The sequence below is a fragment of the Ovis canadensis genome, chromosome 11, assembly GCF_042477335.2.
Source record: "Ovis canadensis isolate MfBH-ARS-UI-01 breed Bighorn chromosome 11, ARS-UI_OviCan_v2, whole genome shotgun sequence".
NCBI classification, from domain to species: Eukaryota; Metazoa; Chordata; class Mammalia; order Artiodactyla; family Bovidae; genus Ovis; species Ovis canadensis.
Genome location: NC_091255.1, coordinates 56,768,819 through 56,786,448, shown reverse-complemented (window position 1 = coordinate 56,786,448; position 17,630 = coordinate 56,768,819). Strand labels below are relative to the sequence as shown.

The following is a 17,630-nucleotide window of genomic DNA, read 5'->3' as shown; positions in this document are numbered from 1 at the left end:
ATGGCAACGCACTCCAGTTATTCTTACCTGAAAAATTCCATGGACAGAGGAGCCTGGAGGGTTACAGCCCATGGGGCCGCAAGAGTCGGACACAACTTAGCAACTAAACCACCACCACCACCTCGCACGTTGGCCTGACAGGCGTTTCAGATGGATTGTATCCACTAGAGGGTAGGCCTGGGCTGAGATGAAAGAGGACAGCTGTAGGAGTTTCACAGAATTCCTCTCTCTAATCCAGCACTGTGGGTCTCAACCTCACCTGCTCATTGCATCCTTGAGAGAGCTTCTAGAAAATCCTCTTACCCACTTATATTAGCATCTCCAGATATAGCACTGAGACACCAGTATTTCTAAGCAACCCTTGCCCTTCACCCAAGAGAATCGTGACCTCACAGGAGTCAGGCTAAATGTGAGAGTCCTGGGGCTGCCTGGGGAGACCAGCTTGACAATTAGACGTCCTGGGAATCTTAACTGGAAGAAGGATAGGCCAGCGTTTGATCAGATGTATCACTGAGTCAGAACGTTGGTACCAAGCTGATTTGGGGGCAGGAGAGGGGAGTGTAGTAGGGTAATATGGCTGAGCTAATTGTATGAAATACTAGCTGGTTCACAGGAAGACTGGTAGCAAAAGAAAATAGACAAAGAGGAGTTTTCATCGGTGATGGTGGCTTTCGTTTCTCTTTTTCTTGTTCACTGACATAATGTGGGACTTGTAATTTATCGGGAAGAAATACGACTCATGTGGTTCCCCCATTTCAAGAGGGAGGAACTTTCAGTGACTTTATAGAAATAAGCACCTGTCTTGTTCTCCAGTTGCTTTCTAGCTAATTTGGGGCCCTTTCCTTTTGCCAGTTGCCAGAGGTGCCACCCTCTGAGGAGGAGGAACAGGAAGCCTGGGTGAATGCCTTGCTTGGAAGAATGTTTTGGGACTTCTTAGGAGAGAAGTACTGGTCTGATCTGGTGTCTAAGAAAATCCAAATGAAACTCAGCAAAATAAAGGTATGGTTTTCCACACAAGAACCTTCCAGTTCATCACATCTTAATTTCTGGAAATTGTATAGGTTACGTCCTAAGTGAAAAATAATGGAGTTGAAAACACAGAACAAATGGACAGCAGTGAGTTCTTACCAAATAACACATCTGGGCTGTGACCTTGACATCTGACTAACCGCATTGGGGATTTAGTGACTGTTCCTGTTTACTTTTTTCCTTCCATGGCCCTCATTGTTATCCATGTTAGGATTATCACATCCAGGATTCGATTTGGGACCACGTGAGCTTTTGTAGCTGTTTCTCTGTGTAGAATTCTGTTATCTTTAAGTTAGTAATGAACTTGAATTGTATGGCGGGAGAGCTCACCCAGTCACACAGTCTTGGCCACACAGCAAGTGCTATGAGGAAAATGCCAGACTATATAAGGCCTCTTTCCCAGCTCCTCTCAAAAGCTGGGAAGGCCTCCGTTGCACTCTCAGTGTGTCTGCATTTGACCTTTACTGCTGGCCAGATGGTGTTTTTATTTTGGGCTCTCTGCTGAAGAAACAGCCCTGGTGCTGGTGTAGGCCCGCTTGGAAGTGAGTCTGAACTTGCATAAGTGGTCCTCATGGTTGCCGCTTAGTGACTCATTCAGTACCACCTTTGCCAACCAAGAGACCTGAGCTAGGTGGCTGAGACTTAAGGTTTTGATCCAGTGAACACCCCGCAAGGAACAGTTGCTTTGGTCACCAGATCCTCAACGAGAGCTTGCCCAGTCAGGAGCTGAGGTCAGTGGGTCTTTTGGGTCATAGCCACCTTGGAGACGCAGAAACATATGGATCTTTTCCCTAGAAAAATGCACCGTGACAGAATCCTGCCCATGATCTCAGAGAGTTCAGGGACTCCATGTTAAGAGACAGTGAATGAAGGTAAGATGGCATTAGAAGAAACTGTGGGCGTGGAGGAGCTTCGGTTTGGTTCCTTTAGATCATGAACAGAGCCCTTCCTGACCCAGGCAGGCTCTCCCTGCCACGCTGGTCACCGTCGTCCCTTCCCCAGGCCCTGAAGAGAAAGAAGAGGCGCCACCTCAGCCTGAGGAGCGGGTCTCGAGGCAGGGCTCAGGGCAGGGGTGTGGGAGGGCCCTGTGGACAAGGTCAGCCTGTTTGTGTTCTCCGGGCGAGTTGAGGGTTGCCTGCTCTGCTGGCCAGCTCCCCGGGGAAGCAGTTTGGAGTGGACAGGCCACCAGCCACCCTGGAGCTCACTCAGCCTCCTCCACTTTCTGGGAAACCATGGAGGGCCTGAGTTCTGGGTGGAGGTGCAGGGTGGGGCTGGTACCTCTCTTCTCCCAGAGACTGTCGTGGGTGCTTCCCTGAGCAGCAGGGCCACAGGTCATGATGATGAGGGACACCGCCCTCCCCTTACAGACGTTCCAGAACAGACTGGCACAGGGTATCAGAGCGCTGTGTGCTAGGAATCCACCCCAGGTAGAGAACCGTGGGGTCCCCTAACCCAGAAGAGATTGAGAGAAGTCTCTCATTTTCACCTTCTCCCTTTGCTGGCTGGCCATGTGGGCTATTCTGCAGGACACGAACTTAAACCTCCTCCTGTTTTTTGAGGCCGGAGTGCTGGGAGGTTAGGGAGGAGAAAGTGACCCCAATCCAGCAGCGCCAGAAGTTCAGAGGCAGGGGCTGTCCTCCCCATACTGCCAGCCTCAGCAGCTCCCACCCCCCTCCACCCCCACCTGAAGGCAGCAGGGTGTCACCCCACTTCTGAACCTGCCACCACCCCTGCCAAGAGAACTCCTACTATCAGCAAATAGCCAAGCCTCCCTAGGCAGGGCAGTTCCGTAAATCCAGTGGTGAGTGTTGGTGAATGACCAGTCAGGAACCAGAATGGCTGGAGGGTCCTCAGCTGCCCCTGGGACAGAGATCTCCCGTCTCCTGGTCTCCTCGAGGGCCTGACACATGGACAGCGCTTGGCTGGCTGCAGTCTCAGCTTGTCATCTTTACCCATGATTATGACTTACGTCATGAAAGAGCAGCCCTGTGTGTGTAGCTGGTGCCCATTGATGCGTTTAAAACAAGCTGAGTTTCTGTCCCGACAGCAGGTATACCCTGGGCTTGGCCAGCTGCTCCGACACCACCTTCGAGCGCTCGGTAGTAATGGCCTATGTGCCCAGGTCCGCAGATGCTGCTCAGATATTGTAGTGGTTTCCGGCTCGCCCCCCAGAAACCTGGAGAGTGCCCGGTCTCCAGCTGGGTTTACGAAAAGAGCACACAGTGGGTTCCCTTGGGTGGGAAGAGGAGAGTCTCTGTTGGGGGAGTGACCTTTCCTTGCCCCCAACCCCCCTGCAGCACAGGAAGGAAGCTGCTCTTGGGCCTGGTCCTGAGAGTTTGGATTCAGATCATAGATCTGAGCAAGGCAGGGCTGGGGCGTTGGTTAGGAATGTTGTAGAATCTTGGAGTTGGGCACTCAGGTGAGTAGGTAGGAGAGACGCCCGGCTGATCTCCACCCCCTCCTGCTTACTGGTGATTGGCACGCACCACCGCACCAAGCCTTTCTCAGTCTCCTTCAATTCCCGCTTTCGTCTCAGGCCCTTCCTCTGCCCTCTGGGGGCTCCAGGGAACCAGGATGGGGGTGGGTGGGAGGCTGGACGGGGCACAGGGAGGGACACCGTGTTCTCTATCTGCAGTTCACTCCCTGTCTCATTGTCGACTCCTGTTCCCATAGAAACCTGACCTGCTCCAGAAACACTGGGTGTGAGGATGACAATAATAGACACAAAGGACTGGGGCAGGGGTGCCAGATTTTGGCTACATTCTTGGCTAAGTAGCATTTCTGTAGGCTGATTGGGAGGCCAAGAACCATATAACATTGATGCTTTGGAAAAAGGGTTTTCCAAATAAAGCAACCACCAATTCAGAACACACATTTGAATACTGTCTCTAGTCACGTTTTGTCCATCTCAGACATCATAACCTATTTAACACCTCCATCCCCACAAAAAATCAGAGATGACATTCTCTGACTGGCGAATCCTGAAAATGTCTTGAGTTTCTCTGCAGAGACACAGCTAAAGAGGTCCAGCCCAAATAGGCACGAGATTCATGCTTGGCTCAGTGCTTCTCATTTTATGGGAAATGTTCAGCATATGTTCAATATTTTTTTTAACTCTTAATTATATTCTAAATTTTACAAAATTATTCTAATGTTTAACTGGAGCAGTACTTACAAGACTAAGAAAATTCTGGGGAAAAGAAAAGAAAGGGACTTGCCAGATTTAAATATGTATTTTAAAGCTACAGTAATAAAAGCACTTTGGTACTGGTAGGAAACTGCTCAGTACAGACTCCAGTGAGGTGGGAATCTCATATTGAAAGGTGGCTTTGCAGGTCAGTAGGGAAAGATTTAGAAGTAGGTTAAGACACCTGAGTAGCCATTGGGGAAAAAAATTAAGGTAGATTCCTAATTTATGTCTTACACTAAAATTAGGAATGGACTACCTAAACTCTATTGTTTAAAATATACATACACATATATAAATCCAGGTGGAGGAAGCATAGAATTAAATTTTGTGCTCCTGAGGTGAAGTAGAAATTTCTAAGCATGATACCAGCACTCTTATGTTAGTTCATTTAGAGTAAATTCTTAATGACAGCTGTGTTAGTCAGGGTTCCAGTGGGAAACACATGACACCTTCAGATGGAACAAGCCGCGGGGGAGAGTTTAATAAAGGGAGGATTTAGGAAGGTACGGACTGATGCAGAGAAACCAAAAGTCCTAGTGCGTACTCCAGAGCGGGCAGGGAGCGGTTACCCAGACTCAGGCATTGTGGCTATGCGAAGGTGCTGCCTGTCTGGCAGGAGCTGTGGCCTCGAGCAAAGGGAGGGGACAAGTGCCCGACAGGACTTCTCTCCTGGTACCTCCCAGCCCCCTGCCCACTCTGTGTCCCACCGGCCAAGCTCAACCAGAAGTCAGAGGGCAAGAGAAGTCACCCGTGCGGTTCCTGCAGACCAGCCTCCTGGGCTATAGAGAGGAACTCAGATCCCTGGGGGCAAAGGGAAAAGGTCTAGCACAGGGGTCAAAGGATGTGATTTTTTTTTTTTTTTAAGGATTTTAATATATGTTGTGAGTTGACCTACAGGAAATGTTCTAGTGACTTCCTGTCTTCCCCGCTAGTCCTCTCAGAGGTCCATTTTCCCAGACTTCAGCCAATGCTGGACGTCATTAACCTGACCAGCATGACTGATTCCTTCTCCACAGTCTGGCCTCTCGCCACTCAGCACCCTCAGAGAAGCCTTCGCTGACCGTATCCAGAACTCTGCGCCTCCCTCCTCCCCATCGCCCACCTTGCTTTCTCTGTAGCCCAATCAACCTCTGAGTTAGGCTGTCCAGCCTCCCTCCTCCCCATCGCCCACCTTGCTTTCTCTGTAGCCCAATCAACCTCTGAGTTAGGCTGTCCAGCCTCCCTCCTCCCCATCGCCCACCTTGCTTTCTCTGTAGCCCAATCAGCCTCTGAGTCAGGCTGGATACTTTTCTGTCTCTCCCCCTTCAACCTAAACCCCATGAGAGCAAGGACCTTGCCTGACTCGTCCACGGCTCTGTCTGTAACAGGATACCTCGTATGTGGTGTGTGCTTAATAAATTTTGGCTAAATAAATGTGTTCTCCCCACCCCATCGTTCCCTCTGAGAGACTGTTGATGTCTAACATTAACCAGGCTACTGACGTGTCTCCTTCGTTTTCCCTTCTCTCCTCCAGCTCCCGTACTTCATGAATGAGCTAACTCTGACGGAACTTGACATGGGGGTAGCTGTGCCAAAAATCCTTCAGGCCTTCAAGCCTTACGTTGACCACCAAGGTAACTCTTAACTGGCTCTAGAGAGGAACCGAGCGATTATATGAATGTTAAAATACAGCCACCACTGCAGATTGAAAACCAAGGCTTTGTGTTTGGTGAGAGTTGGAGGCTTCCCTGTTTTTGTGTTTGGACTTCCCTGGTGCAGAATCTGCCTGCAATGGGTTTGATCCCTGGGTCAAGAAGATCCCTTGAAGAAGGGAATGGCAGCCAACTCCAGTATTCTTGCCTGGAGAGTTCCATGGACAGAGGAACCTGGCGGGTATAGTCCGTGGAGTCTCAAAGAGACACAACTGAGCTACTTTCACTTTAGCGGAGGCGTTTTTAACCGTATTTCATGCTGTGTGTCTTCTGTTCTTAATGGTCACAGCCTTAAAATGATGGGGAGTATATCTGGACTTCCCCTCCTCAAAGATCCTCCTCCAGCCCAGAGATGCCCACATGCCAGTTCCTGGGACCTGAGCTTTTGTGTGGCCAGGCTCTGCATGGCCATTGCCCTTGGCAGGGTGCGAGGCGCTGGCTGCGCTTCAGGCCCGCTCCCCTCGCACGCTGTTGTGGCATCTCATTGCGGAGTGCGGGCCCTAAGGTGCACAGGCCTCAGTAGTTGCGGCACGCCAGCTGAGTTGCCCCGAAGCACATGGGATCTTCCTGGATCAGGGGCGGAACCTGTGTCCCCTGCATTGGCAGGTGGCCTCTTAACCACTAGACCACCAGGGAAGCCCAGAGCCTCTTTGCACTTAAACTAGATTTACAGTGCTCCTCAAAACACTCGGGAACAAAGTAAGAGAGGAAATGACTACAACTTCTCAAGAGAATGTTTGTTTTGAAGTTCTGTGTTGTATACATTTAATGTAAATACAAAGAGTTGTTTTTTTTTTATAAAATTTATAAACTCTAGCATCTACTTTTATCTCTGTAAGGCTCCATCAGATGGCTCCTGAACATATTTAGTGAAATCAAGTTCTATGTTGTATACATTTAATGTAAATACAAAGAGTTGGTTTTTTTTTTTTCCAGCTCTACAGTTAGCAGCTCTAACAAATGTTTCATCTGACAGTGAAGCTCATATTTCCTGCTCCTGCTAAGTCGCTTCAGTCGTGTCCGACTCTGTGCGACCCCATAGACGGCAGCCCACCAGGCTCCCCCGTCCCTGGGATTCTCCAGGCAAGAGCATTGGAGTGGGTTGCCATTTTCTTCTCCAATGCATGAAAGTGAAAAGTGAAAGTTAAGTCACTCAGTCCTGTCCAACTCTTAGCGATCCCATGGACTGCAGCCTACCAGGCTTCTCCGGTCCATGGGATTTTCCAGTTCTTAGCATCTCATCTGGAGAAGACAATGGCACCCCACTCCAATACTCTTGCCTGGAAAATCCCATGGATGGAGGAGCCTGGTAGGCTGCTGTCCATGGGGTCGCTAAGGGTCAGACACGACTGAGTGACTTCACTTTCACTTTTCACTTTCATGAATTGGAGGAAAAAATGGCAACCCACTCCAGTGTTCTTGCCTGGAGAATCCCAGGGATGGGGGAGCCTGGTGGGCTGCCGTCTATGGGGTCACACAGAGTCGAACACAACTGAAGCTACTTAGCAGCAGCAGCAGCAGCATCTCATCGATTTCAGAGAAAGAGCAGAGTAATATTTGCAAATCCAGAGGTCCATATAATAGCATGTTGAGATCACCTGTGACCATTTAATCATGTCTACACTTTGATGAAGCTGAGTGTTTCTGCTGCTGCTGCTGCTAAGTCACTTCAGTTGTGTCCGACTCTGTGTGACCCCATAGATGGCAGCCCACCACGCTCCCCCATCCCTGGGATTCTCCAGGCAAAAACAGTGGAGTGGGTTGCCATTTTCTTCTCCAGTGCATGAAAGCAAAAAGTGAAAGTGAAGTCACTGAGTCCTGTCTGACTCTCAGCGACCCCATGGACTGCAGCCCACCAAGCTCCTCCATCCATGGGATTTTCCAGGCAAGAGTACTGAGTTTTCCCAGGTTTCGTTAATTTCTGGTTCACCAAGAGTAAAGCTAGAAAGGATTGTTTCTTTACAAGTGGCCTTACTGGAGTCCTGTCAACCGCAAGTGAAGTTTTAAAAGCTGCATTATCTACATGTCAGGTGCGGAGCCCGGATCTCGGCCCCGTCGGCATTCCAGGGCGGCCTGCCTTCCTCTGGCTCTAGCAGGCTCTGGGTTGCCCTTTGCCTCATTAGGAATTGGCTGGTAACGAGCTGGTAAATGATCAGCTAACATAAACCTCCTGAGAGTTGGGCTTAAAGAAAGTAAATATAATAATACGTGTGCATGCTCTGTTTTCTAATGCATTTGCAGTCTCTTATCTCAGGACTGTCCTTTGTTGAATTAGTAGAAATTTCCAAAGAGGGGGGGCAGGGCCAGAGCGAGGCTTTGAAGCATTTAAGAAGCGTCCCGGTGGCGGTGAACTCTGCAGCCTCTCAGGGCAGCTTTGTAAGACTTTGAGTGAAATACACTAAAGTCTCTTTCCTGTTCCTCTGGAGCCAGAGCTGCAGCCAGACATTTTATTATACAGATCAAAGCTTTGCCAGTTTTTAATCCATCTGAGGCTTACTTAACTCCTTTCAGGGCAAATTGTAGAGATCTCCCTGCTTACATAACAAGGGAGGAAATGTTACTAAAGAAAGGAATGATAAAGACATAAAGCCTGTAGGTTTTAAAAGTTTGATCAAATTAGGTTTTTCTAATTCTGCAAAGGATGCATGTGATGGTAAAACAGAAATGAACATGAAGGGACGGTGTGGCTTGGGTTCCATTGCTCTAAGAGAAACCTTCGCTTTGGGGGAAATTAAAATCAGGAGTGACTTGTTAAAACTGACTCTAGGGACTTACCTAGAGTCATCTGCCACCACTGACCTATCCTGGCTCCTGAACACACAGCCAGGTTCTCGTGCAGCAAATAAGAAAAAAGGACCCTTAACTTCCTGGGGCACTTTCACTTCCCATCAGTAGCGGGTGGCCAGAAGGTGGAGAGAGGCCATCCCTTAGAAATTGGCTGTGGGCCTTTCTCTGAGCCCTGCCTGCCCCCCACACACCTCGTATGGGGCAGGGACTGGTCTCCTTCCTTCCCCGCAGGCCACACAGCCTCCTCCTCCCACCCCTCGTCCCGACCGGCTGCTCTCCCCTGGGCCTGACCTTGGAGGGCCACCAGGCCAAGCTCTTTCTGGTTGTTTTATTAACTCTGTTAGGGTAATGTTTACACCTTCATTCATCCAACGAATACCCAAAGTGGGGAAAGCTTGAGTATTTAGAAAAGTAAAAAGGAAAATATAACCCTTTATCCCACCACTCAGAGATAACCGGGTGACTGTTTCTGCTACATTTGGTACATTCTCAGTCCATTCTCTCCTGAGCTTTTTTTCTTATGGATAAAAATTAATTTAAAATGATGGATAACCAACAAGGACCTACTGTATAGCACAGGGAACTCTGCTCGATGTTATGTGGCAGCCTGGTTGGGAGGGGCGTTTGGAGCAGAATGGGTACCTGTTTATGTATGACTGAGTCCGTTTGCAGCTGTTCACCTGAAACTATCACAACATTGTTAATTGGCTGTACCCCAAAAGAAAGTAAAAAGTTTAAAAAAATTCGTAGAAAAGGTATAGCTCCTTTTTCCAACCCTTAAAGAATTGGTTAGATTGACTGTTTAGACCTGAGAAGGCAATTGGAGGTTCCCTAGTAGGACCCTGCGCTGTTTAGATGAACAGGCCAAAGCGCAGAGAGGGGGTGACATGCCAGAGGCCACTCAGCAGCCTCGCCTTCATCCTGCTCCACAGCTTCCAGGCCAGAGGTTCGTGTGCGCGCCAGCTCTGGGCCAGGCCTCCTGCCTTCAGGCCCTGCTCCTTTGTGATCCCACAGCGGGGCCTCAGGAGGTTACTGAGCACCCAGCACCTCGGTTTCCCCATCCACAGAGTGCTGAGGGCAGGAGCGTCTCCTTTGTTGGTCATGGTGGAGATGAAGCGCTTTGCATTACCCTCAGAGAGCACAGGGGACACACAGGAAGCTGCTGGTGTTTGCTGCTGCAAAGCCTGATCAGTAAAATCTTCCCGAAGGGGTGCAGTGGGGACCCTCGGCTGTCGGCCAGGCTTTTATCTTCCACACCTGGAACCAGAGGTCTCAGAGCAGTGCCTGGGGGGGCATCAGCAGTGTCAGGATGAACCAGGGACATGGACTATGACCCCCTCAGGTTCAGATTAATTCATTTAGTCTTCAGGATGTTTGCGACGTGGAGTTAAGTCTGCAGATGGTCACTGAGTGGATGAAAAGAGCCGTGTGATACCGGTTTTCCCTGTTTCAAGATACCCAACCAGCAACCCAGGTTTCCACTAAAGAGCTCGGATTCTCTGGAAAGATGACTGTGTCCCACAGGAATGGGAAGCTGGTCTGTCTCCAGAGATGCCCATAGTCGTGACTGGCAGGTCCACCATCTACACTGTCTTCTTGACCTTGACTTATGGTGTCTGGTGCCTTTATTCAGTGCTGTGAGCTGAGTGCAACCAGAGTCAGTCTGTGAGCTTCCCATTCCGTCGGCTACACCCTCATCAAGAGAGCAGCTGCCCAGGGCTGACCACAGTGACGAGGCCAGACTGTGGGGCTTAGCACAAGAATGGTACACACACTGTCTGGCCAGCTGGTGTTGCAGAAAGAAAAAACATACTTTCTGCGGAAAGGAGAAAAATGTACCCATTTGCAGGTCTTGGGTGAGATGGGGAGGAGAGACTCTGATTTGGGACTGTGTCGACCTTGAAAGGTGGAGCCATTCTGAGAACAGTTACAGGTCAAAAGAACCAAAGATGACATCTGTCCTAAAGGACACACCCAAGTACGATGAATAATACTAGTTTCCTGCGGGATCCCAGGGAGCAACATGGCACCGGTCTGTTTGCCAGGAACAGAACAGTCACCGTTGTGCTTGTCTAAGAGCTGAATAACTCAAACATCCGTTCTTGATAACAAATGACTACATCTTCCATTTTGAGAGCTTTTGTTCTTCGGATGCCAGGTGTTGGCTTTCAGAGAGAAAATCAGCCATCAGTTACAGGTAGAGGGAAATGGGGGAGCAGGTAACACGAGCTGGGCTCAGTGAGCAAGGCTTGTAGAGCCTCTTACCTCCTGAGCGGCCCCTGCCCCTTAACCTGTTCCAGTGAGACTGAGGCCACTTAGTTATTTTAATAGTAAACACAGCAGTGAATTGCTGAGTGAAAGTACTAGATTTTTACCAGCATGGCAAGACTGCTGCTTAGTCCTAATGCTTTTGTGCTCAGTCACTTTAGTGTGTCCCACTCTTTGCAACTCCGTGGACTGTAGCCCGCCAGGTTCCTCTGTCCATGGGATTCTCCAGGCAAGAATATTGCAGTGGGTTGTCATGCGCTCCTCCAGGGGATCTTCTGACCCAGGGATTGGGCCTATCTCCTGCCTAACAGACAGATTGTTTACCACTGAGCCACCAGGGAAGCCTTAGTTCAGTTCAGTTCAGTTCAGTTCAGTCGCTCAGTCGTGTCCGACTCTTTGCGACCCCATTAAATCAACTACCAGGGAGAAGGCGGAAGAAGCTCTGTTCTGCTTGTCTCAGGTGACATGCACCAGAGTACGTGTTTTACCTGTGGTGGCATCTCAGTCTGCTCTGCTCCCCACGGCCCAGGGTGTTGTTATTCTTCAGGCATCAACTTCCTGAGGATAGGGGTTTAGCTCAAAGTCTTGAGGTCTGATAGCTTGTGTCAAGAACTCAATAAACAGGACTTTCCTGGTGGTCCAGTGATTAAGAATCTACCTTGCAATGCAGGGGACGTGGGTTTGATCCCTGCTCGGGGAACTAAGGTCCTACATGCTGTGGAACAGCTAAGCCTGCGCCCCACAACTGCTGAGCCCTAGGGTCACAACTAGAGAGCCCGTGCGCCGCAACAAGAAAGATCCCGCCTGATGTGATAAGATCCCAAGTGCCACAGCTAAGACCCAGTGCAGCCAGGAGGAAAAAAAAGACAGAAGCTATGTTAGAAGAAAAAACAGAACTCAATAGACATTTTGGGGTGGAGTTACACTACTGCTCACTTTTGCCGCAGTAAAAGTGAGTAGTTACTTTTGCCGCAGTCCCCCCCTGGATAGCAGGGGTGGTGGAAGCTGATCCTTCCTTCCGAAGTTGAAGAGAAACAGAAAAACAGCCTTCTGAGCTCCTCAGGCCCTTGTGTGAAGCCTGACTGAAGCTTGTCACGTTCATTGTCAGTTGTGTTTCCCCTGTTGCCAGTGAAAGGCCGACAGGGACTTGTTGGCAACCAGGTGCCCCCCCTTCACCACGGGACAGCCTTCACAGCATGAAGACCCCTCGTGTGGTGGAGACCTCATGGACTGAGTGTTTGGGTCCCTCCCAGATCCAGCTGTTGAGGCCCTGCCTGCAATGAGATGGCAGAGACAGGGCCTTTGGGGTGATTGGGCTTAGATGACGTCACGATGGGATTAGTGCCCCCATGAGAAGAGACCAAAGAGCTAACTCGCTGTTGGCCACAGGAGGACACGGGTGAAGGTGGCTGTCTGCAAGCCAGGAAGAGAGCCCTCACGAGGACTGGATTGGCCGGCACCTTGATCTTGGGCTTCCAGCCTCCAAAACGGTGCCAAATAAGTATCCGTTTTTTCAGCCACGCTGTTTGTGGTATTTTTTTGCACAGCCTGAGAGACTAAGACAAGACCCTTTGCGTTCACGTCCTTTCCAGGGAGCCTCTCGGTATGACTGTCCTGTGCTGTGCTCAGTCGTGTCTGGTCCTGTGCCACCTCACAGACTGCAGCCCGCCAGGCTCCTCTGTCCATGGGATTTTCCAGGCAAGAATACTGGAGTTGGTTGCCATGCCCCTCCTCCAGGGGATCTTCCCCACCCAGGGATCGAACCCACCTCGCCTGTGTCTCCTGCACTGCAGCAGATTCTTTACTGCTGAGCCAAGGGGAAGCCCACCTTACTCCTGTTTAAAGACTTAAAAAATGGTCCTGCTCCTTAACTTCTGGCTTTTGTCCTTGAGCACTACCAAGACCAGGTGGTTATAGGAAGCAGAATTTTAAAAATTATTTATTTATTGTTGTTATTTTATTTGCTTTTTTTGGCTGCGCTGGGTCTTCATTGCTGCACATGGGTTTTCTCTCTAGTTGCGGCAAACGGGAGCTACTCGAGTCTCGGTGCGCAGGCTTCTCTTGTTGGGGAGCACAGGCTGTGGGGAGTGTGGGCTCAGTACTTGCAGTTCCCTGGCTCTGAGACACAGGCTGATTGCTCTGTGGCATATGGTAATCTCCCAGATCAGGGATCAAACCTGTGTCCCCTGCATTGGCAGAGGGATTCTTATCCACAGATCCACCAAGGGAGTCTGGAAGCCACATTTTAAATGAAATGCCTCACAAGGAAGTCTTAATCTTTGTCAAGAGCCCAGAAGAAACCGTTCCCGCGCTCACCCAGGTGAGGAGTGTGCAGCCCGTTAGGGTCAGGGTGCCACTCAGGACAGCGTGTGTCCCCACTTCACAGTGTTGCTACATTTGTCCCTTTATGGTAACTGTCGATTTCATCCTTCAGTTCTGCAGGGTGGGAACTCCCGACTCACTCTTTATGTAACCAGGTGGTCTTGGCTCCAGGTGTGTGTGCTCCAAGGTTTTCAGGGCGATTTTTGCTGCTGAATGATTGTCACAGAAACATGTTTTTTCTTTGCATCTAATGTTCAAATAGTCATCTCATCCTCACCTGAATGCAAGCACGCCATATTAGGATAACTTGAGTGTTTGTACTTTATATCTGTGTTTAAAGAGTCTCAAACCATTCTTGACTCTACATCTTCACTGAGAACGAGCACTGAGCAGGGCCCCATGGGTGGGTCTCATGGGACATACTTTGTTCAGTCGCTCAGTCGTGTCCAGCTCTTTGGAGCCATGGACTACAGCATACCAGGCCTCCCTATCCCTCACTGTTTCCCGGAGTTTGCCCAAGTTCATGTCCATTGTTGAATTGGTGATGCCATCCAACCATCATGGGACATATATAGTGATACAAAAACAGGCTCTATCACCTATGCAGAAGCTTGGTCAGATGTCCACGTACCACCCTCCACTTCCCAGCCAGACAGGGCTGTCTGGCTGCCCGGTATAGCCTTTTCCCTCTGGCCCCTTGGCCTCCTCTGGTCTGGTTCCCAAGAGCCACGGCAACAACAGCAAGCTAGGCTGCAGCCCAGAGTTGTGGAAGGAAGTGGGCTGGCGATGGCACAGAAAGGGAAGAGCCCTGCCAGGATGCACCAGGCGCTGGCTGTGTAAGCAGCATCATCTCCCTGGTGCAGAGGAGGAGGCTGGTGCCCAGAGGTCGAGAAGTTTCCAGGGGAACCCAAGCCCTGGTCCATGTGACTGGGCTCCACGTATTCTTCTCGCCTCTTTCCAGCCTCAGCTCAGAGGGACCAGATCACAGGTGACTGGGTGGAGTGTCCTCATGACTGGGGTGTGCACCAGCTGTTTACCAAACCTTTATCCATATCCCCTTATTTGAAAAACAGACGAACGCTTCCACTTTATAACAAGTAAAATTCTGGTTCTTTTTAATATGAAGCCTTAGCTGACTCATGTTGTTGTACAGCAGAAACTAACACACCATTGTTAAGCAGTTGTATTCCAGTTAAATAAATTGATTTTAAAAAAATAAAGAGGGAAGCTAGGGATAAGTACAAATGGAAAGTTATGGATGACTCTGGAATTTTAAAACGTGTTAGCACTAAAAAAAAGAACGTGTGTGTGTGTGTATATGTATATAAATATGACAACCTTCAAAAGGAATCTGAACTAGTAATATTTATTGGAAACCTGAGTAGGGTTTTCAAAGGACATGATCGTATATTAATACAGACAGCAAGCAGGTAGTTTGAGTCTATTGATTCTCAAGTTAAATAAAGCTGGAGATACACAAAAACAAATAACTTTTTTTTTTAAGAAATATCTTCTTTATTGATGTTCTATTTATATTGAGCTTAAAAATCTATTAATATCAAGCCTTTTACCCTAATCCCTTTTCTTTTGTAAGTGATTAATGACTAAATATCTTTATTAGAGCAGGTGTGCCCTTATTTCCAGTAATAGTGCCTTTGGAAACCAAGCTAATTAATGATTTTTAAGTGAACATAAGCAAGAAATAGAGCAGTTTTGTGAGTTGCTGCAAAGACATTCACAGCTGATCTGCATATCAATTAGACCAGGTCATTCATGGAAAATAATTACCTTCAATTATGATAAAAAGGAGTTTGGTGAAAGCAAAATGGAATTATTCTGCCTTTAGTGAGGAGTTGTACCATTAATGCTTGGTGGCCAAACAGGGAATAGGTTATTTACTGTAATTACTTGAAAATGCAGCTGTGTGTGAACATGATTTTCAATTAATTTCCTGCTTCCTTTCAGATATTTATCTTGTAAGTTTATTAACATCTAAACACCCACTTGAAGGACCACATTTTGACGGGAAGTCCATGAGGTGCTGTGGCGCTTGGAGTGTCAAAATCACAGTGTGGTCTATCCTGCCTGCTGAATTCTAGGACCTTGGGTAGAAGGTCATGAGATGACCTCTGTTTGCATTTTAGACATCTGGTCAGTGGCCACTTCTGATGGGCCTTCCCAGTGAAATTCCACAAAGCCAAAAGCCTCTAAGATATGTTGTCATCAACATGAGTGATTTCTAAGGAACAGGTTTTAAAGCAAAGATGTACAAAGTGGTTACCCAGCTTTATCTGGATAATCCTGGGGCTGGAACATAAATACTTTTGCTCCCATTACTACACAATTTCCAGAAAGAAAAGGGTTGTAAAAGGTCTTGTCATCATCCTTATCACACCAACCTAAACCTGAACCATTTTCTGTGCCCCTCCCCACCCCCACCCCCCAAGAGGGGAGAATTTTAAGAAAGACAGTGGTTCTCACTTGTGTCTTTAAAGAGCACAACCTGCTGTGAAGTCTCTGCACCTCTCCTCTGCCTCTAACTCACTGAGAATCCGCCTTTGTCCTGAGACAAGCCGTCTCCTCCTGGGGGTTGTGTTTCTTACTAAGTGTTAGAAGAACTCAGAGGACTGGACTCTTCCATCTCTAACAATGTGTGCTGAGGTCACTGTGATCATTGTAATGGGTGTTGAAATGCTGGCAATTTTCCAGATGCTTGAACTATTTCTAGAAGCTTCTCATTTCACAGTCTCCTCTCACATGCCTTGGTAGTACAGGCAGTATATATAGGCTTGCAATATGATACCTACTGAGATACTTTAAAATATAGCTTTTAATACTGTATTCGTAGTTATGTTTTTCTAGGGGAAAGAAACCTTTTTTTTTTTTTAAACCCTTTCTCCAGGACTCTGGATCGATTTGGAAATGTCCTACAATGGGTCCTTTCTGATGACTCTCGAGACCAAAATGAATTTGACCAAACTAGGTAAAGAGCCTCTTGTTGAAGCCCTGAAGGTTGGAGAAATTGGCAAAGAAGGGTAAGGGGCTATATGAATTTACTAACCCAACCCCGGGGAACCTCCTTCTCCCTCCAGCCCTTGAGAAGCACCTTTGTTGTGTAGTAGACCCAAGGTTGAGTGAGTGTCCATGAACGTGTTTCCTGGTCACAGAGGATTTCAGGGAATGTTTCCTGGTTTCATTCCCTGCAGACCATGAATCTCCACTTCTGCTCAGTGCCGTTGGCCACCAGCCTCGGGGCTGCACAGTATTGATTACCCAGGAAGCATCCCTGATTCAGATCAGCAGGGCAGGCTGCACAGTAAAATGCTCTGTGATAAGAATCACCATCCAGAAAGTTCTTTCTCCAACTTATAGCCACAAATAGCAATATATGGGCCAGGCTGAGGTCCTTCGGGGGTCTGTCTGCTTTAAGCACAGTGTCAGAATTATTTATAATTAGATGATTGATTTTGCAGCCAAGAGGGTGCTTCTAAAGTGTTTTGAAATGTATTTTCCCTAAATAATACACCATTGATTTTCTTAGTAAATGCCTCTCTTTGTAGAAGATACTGCATCTGCCGCGGGGTTGTCTGATTTTGTAAATATTCCTAATTTTTGAGCCAATTGATGAAGTTGATTTTTTTTTCCCTTAGATGCCTAGACTTAATAAGTTGGGACCTTTTACATTCCCACACACCTTAAAAATGACTGCTTCAGATGACAAATTTAAATTATATTATTGTTATCAGACTGAAAATTGCTGATTAGAGTCTGCATCTCACATCTTTAACCTGTTTGCATGGAATGAGTAGTAAAATGATAAGAAATGCCACCAGGAGCCACCCTCCCAGCACCTCAATATAGACATAAGACACAGGCTCCTCGTGGGTGTTTGCTTTGTTATGACGCTGCCCTAATGCTTGTAATTCACACTTGTGGTAGACACACAATAGATGGGGGAGCTGGATCATACATTGCAGAACATTCTTTCACTGAGATGATTCTGATGTGTCCAAGAGATTTAATGAAAATGTTTATATTTGAATTACTGGAGAATCTCACCTGCTGTATGCAATCTAACCTGTATCTGTGCTGTTTTCCTTTCACCTTTCTACTGTTTGTTAAAATGTGTTTGGATTCGGCAATCTGTGGATTGTGTTTTCCGGTGAGTGCTATTGATCGGCCCTCCGTGTAGCATTTCATCCCCCCATCAGTGCTGAGTCTTGTGTGGACCCATGTGACACCACAAGGAAGCTTGTCCTTTCATCACGTCCCCTGACATAAAGGCCCCGTTTGTAGACCTGAGAGGATTGAGATCAGGAGCACTTAAGAGGCTTTCCTCGATT

General features: G+C 48.1%; 1 protein-coding gene across 1 annotated transcript in view; it reads left to right on the top strand.

The window, feature by feature from the left end:
• TEX2 (testis expressed 2) overlaps positions 1 to 17,630 on the top strand; it is a 112,489-nt gene that overhangs the window by 80,927 nt on the left and 13,932 nt on the right. The window contains exons 6-8 of the mRNA XM_069541755.1: positions 853 to 999; positions 5,733 to 5,832; positions 16,190 to 16,322. Of these exons, the coding sequence (XP_069397856.1) occupies positions 853 to 999; positions 5,733 to 5,832; positions 16,190 to 16,322 (380 nt within the window). The remainder of the gene's footprint in view (positions 1 to 852; positions 1,000 to 5,732; positions 5,833 to 16,189; positions 16,323 to 17,630) is intronic.